At 33.7% G+C, this 13,632-nt stretch overlaps 1 protein-coding gene across 1 annotated transcript in view; it reads left to right on the top strand.

Moving 5' to 3' along the window:
• Positions 1 to 13,632, top strand: part of LOC127727801 (mucin-2-like) — a 116,419-nt gene that overhangs the window by 42,067 nt on the left and 60,720 nt on the right. The window contains exons 17-19 of the mRNA XM_052234917.1: positions 4,434 to 4,696; positions 5,085 to 5,223; positions 5,763 to 5,942. Of these exons, the coding sequence (XP_052090877.1) occupies positions 4,434 to 4,696; positions 5,085 to 5,223; positions 5,763 to 5,942 (582 nt within the window). The remainder of the gene's footprint in view (positions 1 to 4,433; positions 4,697 to 5,084; positions 5,224 to 5,762; positions 5,943 to 13,632) is intronic.

Raw genomic sequence — 13,632 nt, 5'->3', positions numbered from 1 at the left:
CAATACTAAGCACTGTGTATATTGGTAACACCATTTAAGGTAAAGATACCCATTAAATGACACTATACAATGCAATATAGTACTCCATAATAGGCACATTCATACATTCAGAAGGCTATGTATTTCAACAGGCACAACCAAATGGCATCGTAGAACTGGAATTTATCAAACCTCAGTTGGCTGACAAGATAACATTGACAATAATACCTGACCAAACACCTAATGCAACTCCGGTTGTAAAAAGTGTCACCGTGGAGGCTTGTATTAAAGGTAACTAATTTTGTTGTACTGTACATTCAAATTAACCATTAGATTTGATAAACTGCTCCGTAAAAAACGATAGAATGTTAAAATGCATATAATCTTATATTTGCCATATTATATTCATTCATATGTATTGACAAAAGAGTATGAACAATTTTATCTTTAAATCCTTTTTTATTGAATATAACTATCAATGTTATGTCTTAATTTGTGATTGCTTGTAGACATGGATTGAATATGTTGAGGTTTGACCGTTCATGATAAAGGCTACTGAAAAAAGCGCTCGGTCGGACACAATTGATTTTCTGTTATTTTCATATATATGACCAACAAAACAACTTTCATGTCATCTTGAATTTGAACACTGCAAAACAATCCCATATGTTCCCTTTTACTTGATTATTATATTTTTGCTTCATTAGTGGAGGACAAAATCGACATCTTAATGTATAGATGATATTGACAATTTATTCAGTTATATATGTGTTAAAATAAATGTACTAAGCCTGTGATGACAGTGATGTTTTCTGTAGCTCTGACCACAGGACAACCAGCCACAACACCTACATCGTCTCCAGTGATTACCTCTGGAACACCTTCTACAGCGTCAACCCCAACTACAGGTACTCAAGCTGGAGCACCAGGAACAAGTCCACCTTTGATTCAAACAACTCAACCGTCGGTAACCACTGGACCCGCTTCTACAACTGCAGGTATTTTTTAAAGTCAGAAAATCTGAATTTCATTATCGTTGTTGTTTTACATGACAAATACGTTGTTGTCCTGCAGATAAAGCCCTAATGAACATCGTTTCTATGTGTAAATCAAATTACATAAACTGCTTGATAAATGAACTAGGGATTGACATTTCACTAGGAAACTCAACATTTACCCCAACGACACTAACCAAGGAGGACGTCTTGTATAATTATAGGGTCTTTTGTATGTTTCTTTTGAATTTCAACCAAAGATGCGGCACGTGATCTTCCTTAACTGTATTAAATACCTAAATTGCTCAAGTGTCCTTACAAACAACGTTATATTACTGGGTCTTCCAAGTACTCCACAAAACCTCTTTCTAAATTATTAACATCAATTTATTCAGCAACCAAAGCCGGGCTTCAAATTTATTGTAAAACTACCTATTCGAGAGTAGGTGTGAATCATATACAGATGCTAAAAAAAGTTTAAAGATCTGTTAGAAAACATACAATCTAAGACTATTTCGTATTGCAAATAGTATTAAGATATTTTAATTTTCTATACTTTACACAAGTATTTCCCATTCCAAACTAAAAGGCAAATTAAAAGAGTTGATCCTATTTTGTTCATAAGAAAGAAAGGCCAACATAGGTACAAGTGTCTTGACTTAAGGAGGAATAAATCGTACTTTGTAAAAGAATCACTCTGATTCAAACAAGCAATTCTCTGAAACTGATATTATCGAGATGTTTGATGTCTTGATTGACAACATAATTGTTACGTTTGGAAGACGTTATTTCAACTAACAATCGGCATCCCCATAGGAGCCAACTGTGCGGCTCTTTTTGCCGACTTGTATCTTTAATCATATGAGGCTGACTGTATACAGGAGTTTTTTTTAGGAAAAATGAAAGGAAACTGGCATTATCCTTTGACTTCACTTTCCTTGTATTCTAATTTATACTATTGCTTTTTGAATTTTTAGTTTTGGAAAAATGTCCGGACGATGCGACAAAGGGCCCATTAAATTTTGAAACTGTGACTTCTTCATCGAATCCAGATGGTGCTGAAAACGCTTTAACACCTTCAGGATGGAAACCGTCAGCTGAAGACGAAAAGCCAGTTTTAGAGTTATCAACAAGTGACAGTAATCCGATAATGAATGTTGCTCTAGAAACAGAATTTGTTGACAGTATTGTTGTCAAACTTTATAATGACAACGTTTTAGTTTATGAGGAGACTGTCAAGGTATGATATTTTATTATTATCATCTGATTGTAATATTAATGAAAAAGAAGACAACTTCAATTTATTAACTACGAAACACACGAAAAGCAGTTCTGAAATTATAGTATAACCAAAGAATGTTTACAAATTACGTTACATTGTACACTAGTGTCGTTGTTTAGGGGGTTATGATTCTTTTCGTAAAGACATGAACATTAGTCTGTGATTACAATTATATTTTAGTAATGAAACGTTGCATTAAGACTATAGTCGTCTGTCAATACTAAGCACTGTGTATATAGGTTACACCATTTAAGGTAAAGATACCCATTAAATGACACTATACAATGCAATATAGTACTCCATAATAGACACATTCATACATTCAGAAGGCTATGTATTTCAACAGGCACAACCAAATGGCATCGTAGAACTGGAATTGATCAAACCTCTGTTGGCTGACAAGATAACATTGACGATAATACCTGACCAAACACCTAATACAACTCCGGTTGTAAAAAGTGTCACCGTTGAAGCTTGTATTAAAGGTAACTAAACTTGTTGTACTGTACATTCAAATTAACCATTAGATTTGATAAACTGCTCCGTAAAACCCGATAGAATTATAACCAATATGTTAAAATGCATATAATCTTATATTTGCCATATTATATTCATTCATATGTATTGACAAAAGAGTATGAACAATTTTATCTTTAAATCCTTTTTTATTGAATATAACCATCAATGTTATGTCTTAATTTGTGATTGCTTGTAGACATTGATTGAATATGTTGAGGTTTGAGCGTTCATTATGAAGGCTACTGAAAAACGTGCTAGGTCGGACAAAACTGATTTTCTGTTATTTTCATATATATGACCAACAAAACAACTTTCATGTCATCTTGAATTGAACACTGCAAAACAATCCCATATGTTCCCTTTTACTTGATTATTATATTTTTGCTTCATTAGTGGAGGACAAAATCGACATCTTAATGTATAGATGATATTGACAATTTTATTCAGTTATATATGTGTTAAAATAAATGTACTAAGCCTGTGATGATAGTGATGTTTTCTGTAGCTGTGACCACAGGACAACAGGCCACAACACCTACATCGTCTCCAGTGATTACCTCTGGAACACCTTCTACAGCGTCAACCCCAACTACAGGTACTCAAGCTGGAGCACCTGGAACAAGTCCACCTTTGATTCAAACAACTCAACCGTCGGTAACCACTGGACCCGCTTCTACTACTGCAGGTATTTTTTAAAGTCAGAAAATCTTAAATTCATTATCGTTGTTGTTCTACATGACAAATACGTTGTTGTCCTGCAGATAAAGCCCCAATGAACATCGTTTTTATGTGTAAATTACATTACATAAACTGCTTGATAAATGAACTAGGGATTGACATTTCACTTGGAAACTCAACATTTACCCCAACGACACTAACCAAGGAGGACGTCTTGTATAATTATAGGGTCTTTTGTATGTTTCTTTTGAATTTCAACCAAAGATGCGGCACGTGATCTTCCTTAACTGCATTAAATACCTAAATTGCTCAAGTGTCCTTACAAACAACGTTATATTACTGGGTCTTCCAAGTACTCCACAAAACCTCTTTCTAAATTATTAACATCAATTTATTCAGCAACCAAAGCCGGGCTTCAAATTTATTGTAAAACTACCTATTCGAGAGTAGGTGTGAATCATATACAGATGCTAAAAAAAGTTTAAAGATCTGTTAGAGAACACACAATCTAAGACTATTTCGTCTTGGAAATAGTATTAAGATATTTGAATTTTCTATACTTTACACAAGTATTTCCTATTCCAAACTAAAAGGCAAATTGAAAGAGTTGATCCTATTTTGTTATTAAGAAAGAAAGGCCAACATAGGTACAAGTGTCTTGTCTAAGTGAGGAATAAATCGTACTTTGTAAAAAAATCACTCTGATTCAAACAAGCAATTCTCTGAAACTGATATTATCGAGATGTTTGATGTCTTGATTGACATTATAATTGTTACGTTTAGAAGACGTGTATTTCAACTAACAATCGGCATTCCCATAGGAACCAACTGTGCAGCTCTTTTTGCCGACTTGTATCTTTAATCATATGAGGCTGACTGTATACAGGAGTTTTTATGAAAGAATGAAAGGAAACTGGCATTATCCTTTGACTTCGCTTTCCTTGTATTCTAATTTATACTATTGCTTTTTGAATTTATAGGTTTGGGAAAATGTCCAGACGATACGCCAAAGGGCCCATTAAATTTTGAAACTGTGACTTCTTCATCGAATCCAGATGGTGCTGAAAACGCTTTAACACCTTCAGGATGGAAACCGTCAGCTGAAGACGAAAAGCCAGTTTTAGAGTTATCAACAAGTAACAGTAATCCGATAATGAATGTTGCTCTAGAAACAGAATTTGTTGACAGTATTGTTGTCAAACTTTATAATGACAACGTTTTAGTTTATGAGGAGACTGTCAAGGTATAATATTTTATTATTATCATCTGATTGTAATATTAATGAAAAAGAAGACAACTTCAATTTATTAACTACGAAACACACGAAAAGCAGTTCTGAAATTCTAGTATAACCAAAGAATGTTTACAAATTACGTTACATTGTACTCTAGTGTCGTTGTTTCGGGGATTATGATTCTTTTCGTAAAGACATGAACATTAGTCCTTGATTACAATTATATTTTAGTAATGAAACGTTGCATTAAGACTATAGTCGTCTGTCAATACTAAGCACTGTGTATATAGGTTACACCATTTAAGGTAAAGATACCAATTAAATGACACTATACAATGCAATATAGTACTCCATAATAGACACATTCATACATTCAGAAGGCTATGTATTTCAACAGGCACAACCAAATGGCATCGTAGAACTGGAATTGATCAAACCTCTGTTGGCTGACAAGATAACATTGACGATAATACCTGACCAAACACCTAATGCAACTCCGGTTGTAAAAAGTGTCACCGTTGAGGCTTGTATTAAAGGTAACTAATTTTGTTGTACTGTACATTCAAATTAACCATTAGATTTGATAAACTGCTCCGTAAAACCCGATAGAATTATAACCAATATGTTAAAATGCATATAATCTTATATTTGCCATATTATATTCATTCATATGTATTGACAAAAGAGTATGAACAATTTTATCTTTAAATCCTTTTTTATTGAATATAACCATCAATGTTATGTCTTAATTTGTGATTGCTTCTAGACATGGATTGAATATGTTGAGGTTTGAGCATTCATTATGAAGGCTACTGAAAAACGTGCTAGGTCGGACAAAACTGATTTTCTGTTATTTTCATATATATGACCAACAAAACAACTTTCATGTCTTCTTGAATTGAACACTGCAAAACAATCCCATATGTTCCCTTTTACTTGATTATTATATTTTTGCTTCATTAGTGGAGGACAAAATCGACATCTTAATGTATAGATGATATTGACAATTTTATTCAGTTATATATGTGTTGAAATGAATGTATTAAGCCTGTGATGATAGTGATGTTTTCTGTAGCTGTGACCACAGGACAACCAGCCACAACACCTACATCATCTCCAGTGATTACCTCTGGAACACCTTCTACAGCGTCAACCCCAACTACAGGTACTCAAGCTGGAGCACCAGGAACCAGTCCACCTTTGATTCAAACAACTCAACCGTCGGTAACCACTGGACCCGCTTCTACAACTGCAGGTATTTTTTAAAGTCAGAAAATCTGAAATTCATTATCGTTGTTGTTCTACATGACAAATACGTTGTTGTCCTGCAGATAAAGCCCCAATGAACATCGTTTTTATGTGTAAATTACATTACATAAACTACTTGATAAATGAACTAGGGATTGACATTTCACTAGGAAACTCAACATTTACCCCAACGACACTAACCAAGGAGGACGTCTTGTATAATTATAGGGTCTTTTGTATGTTTCTTTTGAATTTCAACCAAAGATGCGGCACGTGATCTTCCTTAACTGTATTAAATACCTAAATTGCTCAAGTGTCCTTACAAACAACGTTATATTACTGGGTCTTCCAAGTACTCCACAAAACCTCTTTCTAAATTATTAACATCAATTTATTCAGCAACCAAAGCCGGGCTTCAAATTTATTGTAAAACTACCTATTCGAGAGTAGGTGTGAATCATATACAGATGCTAAAAAAAGTTTAAAGATCTGTTAGAAAACATACAATCTAAGACTATTTCGTATTGCAAATAGTATTAAGATATTTTAATTTTCTATACTTTACACAAGTATTTCCCATTCCAAACTAAAAGGCAAATTAAAAGAGTTGATCCTATTTTGTTCATAAGAAAGAAAGGCCAACATAGGTACAAGTGTCTTGACTTAAGGAGGAATAAATCGTACTTTGTAAAAGAATCACTCTGATTCAAACAAGCAATTCTCTGAAACTGATATTATCGAGATGTTTGATGTCTTGATTGACAACATAATTGTTACGTTTGGAAGACGTTATTTCAACTAACAATCGGCATCCCCATAGGAGCCAACTGTGCGGCTCTTTTTGCCGACTTGTATCTTTAATCATATGAGGCTGACTGTATACAGGAGTTTTTTTTAGGAAAAATGAAAGGAAACTGGCATTATCCTTTGACTTCACTTTCCTTGTATTCTAATTTATACTATTGCTTTTTGAATTTTTAGTTTTGGAAAAATGTCCGGACGATGCGACAAAGGGCCCATTAAATTTTGAAACTGTGACTTCTTCATCGAATCCAGATGGTGCTGAAAACGCTTTAACACCTTCAGGATGGAAACCGTCAGCTGAAGACGAAAAGCCAGTTTTAGAGTTATCAACAAGTGACAGTAATCCGATAATGAATGTTGCTCTAAAAACAGAATCTGTTGACAGTATTGTTGTCAAACTTTATAATGACAACGTTTTAGTTTATGAGGAGACTGTCAAGGTATGATATTTTATTATTATCATCTGATTGTAATATTAATGAAAAAGAAGACAACTTCAATTTATTAACTACGAAACGCACGAAAAGCAGTTCTGAAATTATAGTATAACCAAAGAATGTTTACAAATTACGTTAAATGTACTCAAGTGTCGTTGTTTAGGGGATTATGATTCTTTTCGTAAAGACATGAACATTTAGTCTTTGATTACAATTATATTTTAGTAATGCAACGTTGCATTAAGACTATAGTTGTCTGTCAATACTAAGCACTGTGTATATTGGTAACACCATTTAAGGTAAAGATACCCATTAAATGACACTATACAATGCAATATAGTACTCCATAATAGGCACATTCATACATTCAGAAGGCTATGTATTTCAACAGGCACAACCAAATGGCATCGTAGAACTGGAATTTATCAAACCTCAGTTGGCTGACAAGATAACATTGACAATAATACCTGACCAAACACCTAATGCAACTCCGGTTGTAAAAAGTGTCACCGTGGAGGCTTGTATTAAAGGTAACTAATTTTGTTGTACTGTACATTCAAATTAACCATTAGATTTGATAAACTGCTCCGTAAAAAACGATAGAATGTTAAAATGCATATAATCTTATATTTGCCATATTATATTCATTCATATGTATTGACAAAAGAGTATGAACAATTTTATCTTTAAATCCTTTTTTATTGAATATAACTATCAATGTTATGTCTTAATTTGTGATTGCTTGTAGACATGGATTGAATATGTTGAGGTTTGACCGTTCATGATAAAGGCTACTGAAAAAAGCGCTCGGTCGGACACAATTGATTTTCTGTTATTTTCATATATATGACCAACAAAACAACTTTCATGTCATCTTGAATTTGAACACTGCAAAACAATCCCATATGTTCCCTTTTACTTGATTATTATATTTTTGCTTCATTAGTGGAGGACAAAATCGACATCTTAATGTATAGATGATATTGACAATTTATTCAGTTATATATGTGTTAAAATAAATGTACTAAGCCTGTGATGACAGTGATGTTTTCTGTAGCTCTGACCACAGGACAACCAGCCACAACACCTACATCGTCTCCAGTGATTACCTCTGGAACACCTTCTACAGCGTCAACCCCAACTACAGGTACTCAAGCTGGAGCACCAGGAACAAGTCCACCTTTGATTCAAACAACTCAACCGTCGGTAACCACTGGACCCGCTTCTACAACTGCAGGTATTTTTTAAAGTCAGAAAATCTGAATTTCATTATCGTTGTTGTTTTACATGACAAATACGTTGTTGTCCTGCAGATAAAGCCCTAATGAACATCGTTTCTATGTGTAAATCAAATTACATAAACTGCTTGATAAATGAACTAGGGATTGACATTTCACTTGAAAACTCAACATTTACCCCAACGACACTAACCAAGGAGGACGTATTGTATAATTATAGGGTCTTTTGTATGTTTCTTTTGAATTTCAACCAAAGATGCGGAACGTGATCTTCCTTAACTGTATTAAATACCTAAATTGAATAAGTGTCCTTACAAACAACGTTATATTACTGGGTCTTCCAGGTACTCCGCAAAACCTCTTTCTAATTGATTAACATCAATGTATTCAGCAACCAAAGCCAGGCTTCAAATTTATTGTAAAACTACCTATTCTAGAGTAGGTGTGAATCATATACAGATGCTAAAAAAAGTTTAAAGATCTGTTAGAGAACATACAATCTAAGACTATTTCGTATTGCAAATAGTATTAAGATATTTTAATTTTCTATACTTTACACAAGTATTTCCCATTCCAAACTAAAAGGCAAATTAAAAGAGTTGATCCTATTTTGTTCATAAGAAAGAAAGGCCAACATAGGTACAAGTGTCTTGACTTAAGGAGGAATAAATCGTACTTTGTAAAAGAATCACTCTGATTCAAACAAGCAATTCTCTGAAACTGATATTATCGAGATGCTTGATGTCTTGATTGACATTATAATTGTTACGTTTAGAAGACGTGTATTTCAACTAACAATCGGCATTCCCATAGGAACCAACTGTGCGGCTCTTTTTGCCGACTTGTATCTTTAATCATATGAGGCTGACTGTATACAGGAGTTTTTTTTAGGAAAAATGAAAGGAAACTGGCATTATCCATTGACTTCACTTTCCTTGTATTCTAATTTATACTATTGCTTTTTGAATTTATAGGTTTGGGAAAATGTCCAGACGATACGCCAAAGGGCCCATTAAATTTTGAAACTGTGACTTCTTCATCGAATCCAGATGGTGCTGAAAACGCTTTAACACCTTCAGGATGGAAACCGTCAGCTGAAGACGAAAAGCCAGTTTTAGAGTTATCAACAAGTGACAGTAATCCGATAATGAATGTTGCTCTAGAAACAGAATTTGTTGACAGTATTGTTGTCAAACTTTATAATGACAACGTTTTAGTTTATGAGGAGACTGTCAAGGTATGATATTTTATTATTATCATCTGATTGTAATATTAATGAAAAAGAAGACAACTTCAATTTATTAACTACGAAACACACGAAAAGCAGTTCTGAAATTATAGTATAACCAAAGAATGTTTACAAATTACGTTACATTGTACACTAGTGTCGTTGTTTAGGGGGTTATGATTCTTTTCGTAAAGACATGAACATTAGTCTGTGATTACAATTATATTTTAGTAATGAAACGTTGCATTAAGACTATAGTCGTCTGTCAATACTAAGCACTGTGTATATAGGTTACACCATTTAAGGTAAAGATACCCATTAAATGACACTATACAATGCAATATAGTACTCCATAATAGACACATTCATACATTCAGAAGGCTATGTATTTCAACAGGCACAACCAAATGGCATCGTAGAACTGGAATTGATCAAACCTCTGTTGGCTGACAAGATAACATTGACGATAATACCTGACCAAACACCTAATACAACTCCGGTTGTAAAAAGTGTCACCGTTGAAGCTTGTATTAAAGGTAACTAAACTTGTTGTACTGTACATTCAAATTAACCATTAGATTTGATAAACTGCTCCGTAAAACCCGATAGAATTATAACCAATATGTTAAAATGCATATAATCTTATATTTGCCATATTATATTCATTCATATGTATTGACAAAAGAGTATGAACAATTTTATCTTTAAATCCTTTTTTATTGAATATAACCATCAATGTTATGTCTTAATTTGTGATTGCTTGTAGACATTGATTGAATATGTTGAGGTTTGAGCGTTCATTATGAAGGCTACTGAAAAACGTGCTAGGTCGGACAAAACTGATTTTCTGTTATTTTCATATATATGACCAACAAAACAACTTTCATGTCATCTTGAATTGAACACTGCAAAACAATCCCATATGTTCCCTTTTACTTGATTATTATATTTTTGCTTCATTAGTGGAGGACAAAATCGACATCTTAATGTATAGATGATATTGACAATTTTATTCAGTTATATATGTGTTAAAATAAATGTACTAAGCCTGTGATGATAGTGATGTTTTCTGTAGCTGTGACCACAGGACAACAGGCCACAACACCTACATCGTCTCCAGTGATTACCTCTGGAACACCTTCTACAGCGTCAACCCCAACTACAGGTACTCAAGCTGGAGCACCTGGAACAAGTCCACCTTTGATTCAAACAACTCAACCGTCGGTAACCACTGGACCCGCTTCTACTACTGCAGGTATTTTTTAAAGTCAGAAAATCTTAAATTCATTATCGTTGTTGTTCTACATGACAAATACGTTGTTGTCCTGCAGATAAAGCCCCAATGAACATCGTTTTTATGTGTAAATTACATTACATAAACTGCTTGATAAATGAACTAGGGATTGACATTTCACTTGGAAACTCAACATTTACCCCAACGACACTAACCAAGGAGGACGTCTTGTATAATTATAGGGTCTTTTGTATGTTTCTTTTGAATTTCAACCAAAGATGCGGCACGTGATCTTCCTTAACTGCATTAAATACCTAAATTGCTCAAGTGTCCTTACAAACAACGTTATATTACTGGGTCTTCCAAGTACTCCACAAAACCTCTTTCTAAATTATTAACATCAATTTATTCAGCAACCAAAGCCGGGCTTCAAATTTATTGTAAAACTACCTATTCGAGAGTAGGTGTGAATCATATACAGATGCTAAAAAAAGTTTAAAGATCTGTTAGAGAACACACAATCTAAGACTATTTCGTCTTGGAAATAGTATTAAGATATTTGAATTTTCTATACTTTACACAAGTATTTCCTATTCCAAACTAAAAGGCAAATTGAAAGAGTTGATCCTATTTTGTTATTAAGAAAGAAAGGCCAACATAGGTACAAGTGTCTTGTCTAAGTGAGGAATAAATCGTACTTTGTAAAAAAATCACTCTGATTCAAACAAGCAATTCTCTGAAACTGATATTATCGAGATGTTTGATGTCTTGATTGACATTATAATTGTTACGTTTAGAAGACGTGTATTTCAACTAACAATCGGCATTCCCATAGGAACCAACTGTGCAGCTCTTTTTGCCGACTTGTATCTTTAATCATATGAGGCTGACTGTATACAGGAGTTTTTATGAAAGAATGAAAGGAAACTGGCATTATCCTTTGACTTCGCTTTCCTTGTATTCTAATTTATACTATTGCTTTTTGAATTTATAGGTTTGGGAAAATGTCCAGACGATACGCCAAAGGGCCCATTAAATTTTGAAACTGTGACTTCTTCATCGAATCCAGATGGTGCTGAAAACGCTTTAACACCTTCAGGATGGAAACCGTCAGCTGAAGACGAAAAGCCAGTTTTAGAGTTATCAACAAGTAACAGTAATCCGATAATGAATGTTGCTCTAGAAACAGAATTTGTTGACAGTATTGTTGTCAAACTTTATAATGACAACGTTTTAGTTTATGAGGAGACTGTCAAGGTATAATATTTTATTATTATCATCTGATTGTAATATTAATGAAAAAGAAGACAACTTCAATTTATTAACTACGAAACACACGAAAAGCAGTTCTGAAATTCTAGTATAACCAAAGAATGTTTACAAATTACGTTACATTGTACTCTAGTGTCGTTGTTTCGGGGATTATGATTCTTTTCGTAAAGACATGAACATTAGTCCTTGATTACAATTATATTTTAGTAATGAAACGTTGCATTAAGACTATAGTCGTCTGTCAATACTAAGCACTGTGTATATAGGTTACACCATTTAAGGTAAAGATACCAATTAAATGACACTATACAATGCAATATAGTACTCCATAATAGACACATTCATACATTCAGAAGGCTATGTATTTCAACAGGCACAACCAAATGGCATCGTAGAACTGGAATTGATCAAACCTCTGTTGGCTGACAAGATAACATTGACGATAATACCTGACCAAACACCTAATGCAACTCCGGTTGTAAAAAGTGTCACCGTTGAGGCTTGTATTAAAGGTAACTAATTTTGTTGTACTGTACATTCAAATTAACCATTAGATTTGATAAACTGCTCCGTAAAACCCGATAGAATTATAACCAATATGTTAAAATGCATATAATCTTATATTTGCCATATTATATTCATTCATATGTATTGACAAAAGAGTATGAACAATTTTATCTTTAAATCCTTTTTTATTGAATATAACCATCAATGTTATGTCTTAATTTGTGATTGCTTCTAGACATGGATTGAATATGTTGAGGTTTGAGCATTCATTATGAAGGCTACTGAAAAACGTGCTAGGTCGGACAAAACTGATTTTCTGTTATTTTCATATATATGACCAACAAAACAACTTTCATGTCTTCTTGAATTGAACACTGCAAAACAATCCCATATGTTCCCTTTTACTTGATTATTATATTTTTGCTTCATTAGTGGAGGACAAAATCGACATCTTAATGTATAGATGATATTGACAATTTTATTCAGTTATATATGTGTTAAAATAAATGTACTAAGCCTGTGATGATAGTGATGTTTTCTGTAGCTGTGACCACAGGACAACCAGCCACAACACCTACATCGTCTCCAGTGATTACCTCTGGAACACCTTCTACAGCGTCAACCCCAACTACAGGTACTCAAGCTGGAGCACCAGGAACAAGTCCACCTTTGATTCAAACAACTCAACCGTCGGTAACCACTGGACCCGCTTCTACAACTGCAGGTATTTTTTAAAGTCAGAAAATCTGAAATTCATTATCGTTGTTGTTCTACATGACAAATACGTTGTTGTCCTGCAGATAAAGCCCCAATGAACATCGTTTTTATGTGTAAATTACATTACATAAACTGCTTGATAAATGCACTAGGGATTGACATTTCACTTGGAAACTCAACATTTACCCCAACGACACTAACCAAGGAGGACGTCTTGTATAATTATAGGGTCTTTTGTATGTTTCTTTTGAATTTCAACC

This window comes from Mytilus californianus, unplaced genomic scaffold, assembly GCF_021869535.1.
Source record: "Mytilus californianus isolate M0D057914Y unplaced genomic scaffold, xbMytCali1.0.p SCAF_2, whole genome shotgun sequence".
Lineage (NCBI taxonomy): Eukaryota > Metazoa > Mollusca > Bivalvia > Mytilida > Mytilidae > Mytilus > Mytilus californianus.
This window is presented reverse-complemented; position numbering and strand designations above follow the sequence as displayed.